This window comes from Trichechus manatus, unplaced genomic scaffold, assembly GCF_000243295.1.
Source record: "Trichechus manatus latirostris isolate Lorelei unplaced genomic scaffold, TriManLat1.0 scaffold00134, whole genome shotgun sequence".
Classification (NCBI taxonomy): Eukaryota; Metazoa; Chordata; class Mammalia; order Sirenia; family Trichechidae; genus Trichechus; species Trichechus manatus.
The window spans coordinates 5,695,045-5,705,036 of NW_004444070.1; the positions used below are offsets into that span (position 1 = coordinate 5,695,045).

A 9,992-nucleotide genomic window follows, 5' to 3' on the forward strand; every position below is an offset into this window, starting at 1 on the left:
TCTTCAGAGGTGCCTCTGGGTGGACTCGAACCTCTAGCCTTTTGGTTACCAGCTGAGCACTTAAACATCTGCACCACCCTGGGATTACAAACCCATTGCCTTGAGCTGACTCTGACTCATGGTGACCCCATGTATGTCAGAGTAGAACTGCTCCATAGGGTTTTCAACGGCTGATTTTTCAGAAGATCGCCAGGCCTTTCTTCCGAGGTGCCTCTGGGTGGGCTGGAACCTCCAGCCTTTGGGTTAGCAGCTGAGCACGTTACCTGTTTGTACCAGCCAGGGTCCCCATTACTCATCCACATAGCCCTGTCAGCACTTGAGCCTGTTCCCTTGTTTAGGTTTTCCAAAAAGGGGGGAGGGATTTTAGTTTTATCTCCATGATCCCTGAAGCCAGGTATGCCAGCGCTTGTTTTACAGGATTGGGGCTGGCGGGGAAGGAGGACCAGGGATTGGCGAATGGTTGTTAGTTGCCATCAAGTCGATTTGACTCATGGCGCCCCCATGTGTGTCGGAGTAGAACTGCTCCATAGGGTTTTCAATGGCTGATTTCTCAGAAGATCGCCAGGCCTTTCTTCCAAGGTGCCTCTGGGTGGGCTCAAGCTGCCAGCCTTTCGGCTAGTGGTCGAGCGTGTGGCCGTTTGCACACAAACACAAATAAAATGGACAGTAGAAACGGTCAGATTTTATTCAGGAATTCTCTTCAGTGATCAGCTTAAGAATGTCCTTATTTCCCCAGAATGCCGCAGCAGAAACTATGTGCAGAACGGACCATGGAACGCGGGTGGGGGCCTGTTGACAGAGGGAAGGTAACTGCGTTCACCAGCACCCACCAGGGGCTCGGGTGACGTGGATTCCAATTCTTCTCATTCACTTCTGAGAGAAAGTCAGGGGTGAGGAAAAAGCCCCACAGCTCCGGCAAAGCCCATCGGGACCCCTTCTATGAGTCGCAACGAACCGAATCATATATTTTTTAATCCTATTTTTCATGGGGCTTCAAGAAACCAAAGTTCACAGCAGTGTCCGTTGAGCGTCGGAAAATTCTTAGTCTTTGACCTGTTTGAACTACTGGGGTCAATGGTTTGTTCCATGGATTTGCCCAACGCCACTGGAAATCAAGAGAAAGATTGGACGGCTTTTCCCTCGCTCCTCCCTCACACTCCTGGACAGCTTTCTATTTTGTTGTTTGAGGCTGGGCTGGATTTTCTGTTGGCCCGTCCAGGTCTTGCCCAACCCTTCTCACCTCTGCCCCCTAAATTCTAGACTCTACACCCCTTGGCTGGGATTCTCTCTGGCTCAATCCATAGGGAACCCTTCAGGAGGTACATGGGTGGGCGTGAGGAGCAGGAGGAGAGACCAGGGCGTGCGGGGTGGTGGTTGGAAGGTCTTTGAGCACCCCAACACATGGTAATGAATGGCCCCTTCCTTGTTATTGTTAGTGGCCATGGAGTTGGCCACCAACTCATGAGGACTCCATACACAAAAGAATGAAACCTTGCCTGCTCCTCAGTCATCCCCAGGATCAGTTGTGGACTGGACCATTGTGATCCACAGGGTTTTCATTGGCTGATTTTCAGAAGTAGATCACCAGACCTTTCTTCCTAGTCTGTTAGTCTGCAAGGTCCGCTGAAACCTGTGCAGTATCATAGCAGACAAGTGGTGGCTGTACATGAGGTGCATCGGCCAGGAATCAAACAGGTCTCCCACATGGAGGTGAGGATTCTGTCACTGAACCATCGCTGTGTCCATGAATAATTACAAAAGGTAACACAATAAACCAAGATGGGGAGGTGGACGCAAGATGGAGGGTGGAGACATGATGGGGGAGTGGAGACAAGATGGAGGGCGGAGACAAGACGGAGAGCGGATACAAGATGGTGGGTGGAGACAAGATGGAGGGCGGAGACAAGATGATGGGTGGAAACGGGATGGGGGGTGGAGACAAGATGGAGGGTGGAGACGGGATGGGAGGTGGAGACGGGATGGGAGGTGGAGACGGGATGGGAGGTGGAGACGGGATGGGAGGTGGAGACAAGATGGAGGGTGGAGACAGCATGGAGGGTGGAGACAGGATGGAGAAAAGATGGAGGGTGGAAACAGGATGGAGGATGGACACAAGATGGAGGAAGGACACAGGATGGAGAACGGAGACAAGATGGTGGGTGGAGACAAGATGGAGGGTGGAGACAAGATGATGGGTGGAGACGGGTTGGAGGGTGGAGACAAGATGATGGGTGGAGACGGGATGGAGGGTGGAGACAAGATGATGGGTGGAAACGGGATGGAGGGTGGAGACAAGATGGTGGGTGAAGACAGTTTGGAGCGTGGAGACAGGATGGAGGGTGGAGACAAGATGGAGGGTGGAGACGGGATGGTGGGTGGAGACGGGATGGTGGGTGGAGACGGGATGGAAGGTGGAGACGGGATGGAAGGTGGAGACAGGATGGTGGGAGGGAGACAAGATGGAGGGTGGAGACAGGATGGAGGGTGGAAAGTGGAGACAGGTGGAGAGTGGAGACAAGATGGAACGTGGAGACAAGATGGAGGGTAGAGACGGACACAGGATGGAGGGTGGAGCAGCCCCTCAGGCCTGGCGACCTGCTTCCAAAAAGATTGGCGCCATTGACAACCCTGTGGGGCAGTTCTCTGAAACATAGGTCTCCCATGGGTCGGAATGGAATTGATGGCGGGGCAGGGGGCGGGGGTTGGTTCTTTGGTCTCTTATCTGTCTTAATGCTTCGATGGGAGGCTCAGGGCCCTTAACACTTTTTTGGAGGTAAAACATCTACCCTGTCATGGACTGAATTTTGCCCCCACCCCAAACATATATATTGAAATCCAAGCCCCTTTATCTGTACATGGCGCCCCGGGTGGTGCAAACAGTGAACATGCCTCAGCTGCTAACTAAAAGGTTGGAGGCTTGAGTCCACCCACACATGCCTCGGAAGAAAGGCCTGGCAATCTACTTATGAAAAACCAGTGATTGTAAACCCCATGGCGCATGGTCCTGCTCTGACGCACATGGGGTGCCAGGAGGGCAGCTCGTGATTCTCTGGGTTCCCGCTCACAAATCTGGCCCCTCGGGGGTGCCACCCCCGTCCTCGTGGCAGGAGCAGAAGGGGAAAGTTCCACAGCACGGCTGCAGCCATGGCTTCCATATGATGTTGCCCACAGAGAACTGCAGAGGCACGGGGCTGAGGGTCTGCCGGTGCGCCTCCACCGCCTCGCCTACCCTGGCTATCACGGTGCCGTGCAGGGGCTGTGAGTCGGCGGTCAGGGGCCGCGACTCGGAAGGGTCCCTAGAGAGGTCGAAGAGCAGGGGCGGGCTGTGGTGCGTCACATCTGCTCCAGAGCACGGGCACACCCCTCTGCCGTAGCACGCCCCGGCACCCTCAGGGTGGAACTGGGGAGTCACATAGTGGACCTTCCAGATTCTTCCACCTGCGTGGGAACAAGAAGGTGGTCAGAGGTGCAGAAATCCACTTCATCAGGTTTGCAAAGACCCTTTATGCAAAGGCCACATTCACAGGTTTCAAGGTGTCTCAGTTATCTAGCGCTGCTGTTTAACAGCAAAACCACAAGGGGGTGGCTTTACGGAACGGACTTTTTCTTTTTTTTTCACAGTTCAGGAGCCTAGGCTGCCAGCTCTCTCTGTCTGCTCTGGGGGAAGGTCCTTGTCTCTTTCAGCTTGTGTTCCTTGGTTCCTGGGTCACCATGTGGCGTGTGTCTTCCCCTCCATTTGCGCTTGCTTGAGCTGCTCTCTCATATCTCAACTGAGATTGATGTAAGACACACCCTGTACTAATAGTGCCTCATTAACATAACAAAGCAAACCCATTCCCAAATGGGATCACAACTAAACCAACCAAACTTGTTGCCATCTTGCCAGTTCCAACTCATAGCGACCCCATAGCACAGAGTAGAACGGCCCCGTAGGGTTTCCAAGGAGTCGCTGGTGGATTTGAACTACCGACCTTCTGGTTAGCAGCCAAACTCTCCGTGTTGCCGTTGAGTCAATTCCAACTCATAGCGACCCCATAGCACAGAGTAGAACGGCCCCGTAGGGTTTCCAAGGAGTCGCTGGTGGATTTGAACTACCGACCTTCTGGTTAGCAGCCAAACTCTCCGTGTTGCCGTTGAGTCAATTCCAACTCATAGCGACCCTATAGCACAGAGTAGAACGGCCCCGTAGGGTTTCCAAGGAGTCGCTGGTGGATTTGAACTGCTGTCCTTTTGGTTTGTAGCTCTTAACCACTGTGCCACCAGGGCTCCGGATTATAACTATAGATATAAAAAACCAAAAGCAAAACCAAACACGTGGGTGTCGAGTTAATTCCGACTCCTAGTGCTCCCGTGGGACAGTAGAACTGCCCCATAGGGTTTCCAAGGCTGTAATGTTTACAGGAGCAGATCGCCAGGTCTTTGTCCTGCCAAATGGCTCGTGGGTTCAAAGCGTCAACCTTTTGGTTAGCAGCCGAGGGCTTAACCACTGCCAGGGCTCCTAACTACTGCAATCTGACCCTACAAATACCAGTAAATTTCCATTAGTCCTTAAACCAGCCCAAGCCAGATCTGACCTGCCCTGCATGCACAAAAGGGCCAGCTGTGACTGTTAATTGACCTCAGCAGCGGATGCAGCAACAGGTGGAATGAATCAGATGGAAAATCAGCACCCAGACCCTATTCTGAAGCAAGCGGTCCAAGAAGAACCACGTCACCTCCTGTTTCCTGGCCTCTGTCTAGAATTGTCCCTCCCCAGTACGCCTGCGCGGCCGCCATCTTGCTGCCCAAATCACACAGAAGCCCTGCTTCCCCGTAGCTGGGGAGTCGGATCTGAGGGCCTTCCTCCTGGCTCTTTGCTCCGCACATTGCAATAAAGTTACTCTCTCTTTCTCAAAGACCGGAGTCCAAATTATTGGCAGGTCTGAGCATGCCGGACGAGGACCCACCTTCTGGGGTTCGGTAACACTACAGGTATGTGGGTTAGAAAATACAACACATATTTTGGTGTGTGTGGAGGGGGGGCACAATTCAATCCATAATGTGGAGTTTACGACATGGACATACCTTTTTAGGGGAAACCACTCTAACCCACCACAGCCCCCTCCCCTCTCTAGCTGTCGGGGAGGTGGGAGAGTGGGCCTTTGCCAAGTTCCTTTTCTACAGGGGTAGGGTCCCTCTCTCAGGAGGAAGGCCCCCCAAACAGGGTGGGGTTCAAAAGCTGAGCAAACGGGGAGCATATCTTGGAGCTGTGGGGTGCTGCAGTGACCTGGAGCAGATTCACATGATGGGGCCATCGGCGGAGGGAATGTTTACTGGGAAGACAAAAGGGAAGCAGACCGGGTAGTTCCCACAGTCACAGTATGGGTTTTGCAAATCAGTGGGGGTGTAAGTGTGCGCACCTGCGTCTCTGGGGGGTGCTGGAAGCACCAAGAGGTGCAGGGACTCACCCTAAAGTGTTCGCTGTGTCACCTTTGGGTATCGGAACCCCAGGTGCTTTTGTTGTTGTTCTTAGCTGCAATAGAGTCGGCCCCAACTCACTAAGACTCCACACGTGACGGAACGAAACGCTGCCCAGTCCTGAGCCATCCTCGTGCTCAGATGCAGATCCAACCATTGTGATCCATAGGGTTTTTTTTTCCCCATTACTGATTTTCAGAAGTAGATCACCAGGCCTTTGTTCCTAGTCTCTTAGTCTGGAAGCTCCACTGAAACCTATCCAGCATCATGGTGTGTTGTTAGGTGCTGTTGAGTCATTCCAAGTCATGGAGCCATGTGACGGAGAAGAACTGCCTCACAGGGTTTCCTACGGTGTAATCTTTACAAGAATAGATTGCCAGATCTCTCTCCCACAGAGCTGCTGGGTGGATTTGAACCATCGACCTTTCGGTTAGCAGCCAAATGCCTAACCACTTCACCACCAGGGCTCATAGGGAAACGCAAGCCTCCCCTGACAGATGGGTGGTGACTGCGTAGGACCTGTGCTGGCCGGGAATGGAACCCGGGTCTCCTGCATGGAGGTGACAATTCCCCCCCAACCCCCAACTTTAAAACTGTTCAATGTACTCCTTGTATAAACCGAAATAAACAGAATATTTTCAACAGCATTAGGGGCAAAGGGTTTGCTCTGTCCTCAAAGTCTTCGCCTTTGTCTTGGTAACTGACGGAGATGATAAAAGCCCAAGAGAGGGACCATGCAGCATGGGCCCGAGTATCACTTCCCCTGGGTTTGTGGCTGCAGTGGTGAGGACTGTTTCTTAATTGTTGTGTTGTAAGTGAAAGTTTACAATTCAAGTTAGTTTCTCATACGAAAATTTACACATACATTGTTATGTGACCCTAATTGCTCTCCCTATACTGTGACAGCACACTCCTCCTTTCCACGTCTGATTTCCTGTGTCCATTCAACCAGTTCCTGACCCTCTCTGCCTTCCCATCTCACCTCTGGACAGAAGCTGCCCCTTTGGTCTCTTGTATCTACTTGACTAAGAGGCACATTCTTCACGAGTATCGCTTTATGTCCCACAGTCCAGTCCAATTCCTGTCTGAAGAGTTGGCCTTGGAAATTGTTTTAGTTCTGGGCTGATAGAGAGTCCAGAGGCCATGCTTTCCGGGGTGCCTCCAGTCTCAATCAGACCATTAAGTCTGGTCTTCTTACTAGAATTTGAGTTCTGCACCCCACCTTTCTCCCGCTCCATCAGGGACTCTCTGTTGTGTTCCCTGTCAGGGCGATGATTGGTGGTAGCCGGGCACCATCTAGTTCTTCTGGTCTCAGGCTGATGGAGTCTCTGGTTTATGTGGCCCTTTCTGTCTCTTGGGCTGATACTTTCCTTGAGTCTTTGGTGTTCTTCATTCTCCTTTACTCCAGGTGGGATGGGACCAACTGATGCATCTTAGATGGCCACTTGCAAGCTTTTAAGACCCCAGATGCCATTTTCTGGTGGTAAGTTTTATGTGACAGCTTGGCTAGGCCAAGTGTTCAAATCCAATCCTCATCCAGGTGTTGCTGGGAAGGTATTTGTAGATGGTGTTAAAATCTATAATCATCTGGCTTTAAGGAAACCAGAGCACCCTCAATAATTAGTTGAAGGGCTTAAGAGCAAAAGTGGAGGTTTCTGGGGAAGAAGGAATTCTGCCTCAAGACTGTAACATCAGCTGCTGCTGAGTTTTCAGCCTGTTGCCTGCCCTGCGGATTGCAGGCTTGTTGGCCCCCCCAGTTCCTTAAAAGAACCTCCCTCGTGTGTGCGTGCGTGCTTGCGTGCGTGTGTGTGTATGCGCAGCAGCAGTGGCTCATCAGCAGAACCGTCACCTTCTGTGCAGGAGACCCGGGTTTGATTCCCGGCCAATGCACCTCCTCCACAGCCACCACCTGTCTGTCAGTGGGGGCTTGCATGTTGCTGTGATGCTGAGCAGGTTTCAGTGGAGCTTCCAGACTAAGAGGGACTAGGAAGAAAGGCCTGGCGATCTACTTCCAAAATTCAGCCAACGAACACCCTATGGATCACAACAGTCCGATCCGCAACTGATCATGGCAGTGGTGCAGGACCGGGCAGCGTTCTGTTCCTCTGTGTGTGGGGTCGCCATGAGTTGGGTGTTGACTCAGTGGCACCCAACAACAACAAAATACACACACACACACATATATATGTATGTATGTATCTATCTATATACACAGGAACCCTGGTGCCGCAGTGGTTTAAGACTTCAGCCACTAACCAAAGGTCAGCCATTCGAATCCACCAGCCACTCCTTGGAAACCCTATGGGGTGGTTCTACTCTGTCCTGTAAGGTCACTATGAGTCAGAATCGACTGGATGGCAACGGGGTTGGTTTTTAGTATATATACACACAAAAAAAACAAACAAACTCTTTGCCATTGAGTCAATTCCGACTCATAGCGAACCTATAGGACATAGTAAAACCGCCCCACAGGGTTTCCAAAGAGTGTCTGGTGGATTCAAACTGCCAACCTTTTGGTTAGCAGCCAAATGCTTAACCACTGTGCCACCAGGGCCCCAGTATATACACATACTTATACACGTATATGTTTATACGCACACACGCACGCGCACACATGTATCCATACCCCAAACCAAAATCCAAACCCGTTGCCGTCGAGTTGATTTGAATTATAACGACTCTACAGATACACACACATATACATGTGTGTGTGTATCTACTGTATAAGGTCACTATGATTTGGAATCGACTCGATGGCAATGGGTTTTGGATATATGTATATATACATGCACATATCTACACATACTCACATATATATACACGCCCACATATATGTATTTATATACAAGCACACATATACGTAAACATGTTTATACACAAATACACACGTATATATGTGCACACACTTCCTGCTACTGCTACCTGGAATATCTGTGTGGTGCCCGGAGCTGCAGCAGCCACCTTGAGAACACGAGGTGAACTCAACGTCCTATAATCACATACGTATGACTGCGTTTCCCTGGAGAACCCTGACTGAGGCAGTGGCCCAGTGCCCGGCCCCTCCCACTTTGCACTATGGGAATGACCCTTCTCAGCTCTGCCCTTGGACGGAGTGGATCCACTCTGACCGTGGCAGGGAGAGGTGCATACTCACTGTCTCTCTCGTGCCACCGCACGGCATGGAGGTGCTGCCCACAGTAATGAAACAGGAACTCATGGGCCGAATGCTGGACAGACCCTCGGAGCAAGGGCAGCAGGCTGCGGCCGTCGATCACCCTGATGTGGGAGAGACCAGGAAAGGTCACACTAAGGCCTCTAGGTCTGCTGTTCACAACTCGGAATAAAATGCCAAGGGCTGTGAGGGTCCCGTACTAACCCTGGACAGGAACCAAAAACCAAACCGAACCCGCTACCATTGAGTCAACTCTGGCTCATAGCACCCCGTGTGACAGAGTGGAACCGCCCCATAGGTTTCCTAGGCTGTCATCTTGGCGGGAGCAGATCACCAGGTCTTTTCTCCTGGCTTCGAACCACCAACTTTTCCTTAGCAGTCGTGCATACACCATTTGTACCATCCAGGGACCCCTGGGTGTTAACATAGCGCGTTCCGAAATTACGGCTGGACTGCACACTCCCCTATCTTGACCGCGCTGCCTTTTCAATCACGATCAAGTCTAACACAGTCACGTGTAAAGGGGCCAGGCCGGGAAGCCAGGATGGGTGGCTGATCTGAAGCCCTTTCGTATAAACAGCTGATGATGAAGCAGAGTCCCTGGGAAGTGCAAACAGTTAATGCTCTCAGCTGCTCACTGAAAGGTTGGAGGTTCGAGTCCACATAGAAGTGCCTCTGAAGAAAGGCCTCGCCATCTCCTTCCAAAAATCAGCCACTGAAAACCCTGTGGAGCACAGTTCTACTCTGACACACACCAGGGCGCCATGAGTCGGAGTAGATCGATGGCGACTGATTGGCTATCGTTATTTTAAATTAGGCTGTTCTCCATATTGGAAGAAGTGAGAAGCTTTTAGAGGTTCTCATGTGGTTGCATTTTTTCCCCCTAAATATGAAAACTTGCAACATCAGCTCTCAGAAAGCAGGGAGCGGGTGGTCCCATCCCCCACGTACCTGTCTTGGGGCACCTGGCCGCCTCCCAGCTGGACCACCGTGGGGAAAACATCCATCAGACTGGTGGGCTCATCGATCACCCGGCCGGCGGGCAGCACCCCAGGCCACCGGAAGATTCCGGGGACGCGGATGCCCCCTTCCCAGCCCCCCATGCCTTTGCCTCCTGTAAGTAAATGGCATTATTAGGATTTTTCAGTCAATCGGCACATTTATACCCCAAAAAACCTAAACTAAACCCACTGCCACTGAGTTGATTCTGGCTCATAGCAACCCTGCAGGACAGAGTAGAACTCCATAGGGTTTTCAAGGCTGTAAATCTTTACAGAAGCAGACTGCTACATCTTTCTCCCAAGGAGCAGCTGGTGGGTTCAAAGTGCTGACCTTTCGGTTACCAGCCAGGCGCTTTAACCAC

At 51.7% G+C, this 9,992-nt stretch overlaps 1 protein-coding gene across 3 annotated transcripts in view; it reads right to left on the bottom strand.

The window, feature by feature from the left end:
• Positions 1–3,032: 3,032 nt before the first annotated feature.
• Positions 3,033–9,992, bottom strand: part of ARSD (arylsulfatase D) — a 19,155-nt gene continuing 12,195 nt past the window's right edge. For 2 of the 3 annotated variants that reach the window (XM_023739453.1, XM_023739455.1), the window contains 3 exons: positions 9,581–9,743; positions 8,612–8,733; positions 3,033–3,438 (listed from right to left, as the gene is read on the bottom strand). In XM_023739453.1, coding sequence (XP_023595221.1) covers positions 3,062–3,438; positions 8,612–8,733; positions 9,581–9,743 — 662 coding nt within the window. In that variant the 3' untranslated portion in view covers positions 3,033–3,061. Of the gene's footprint in view, positions 3,439–8,607; positions 8,734–9,580; positions 9,744–9,992 lie in introns of all 3 variants that reach the window. The other variant, XM_023739454.1, reaches the window with a different exon arrangement.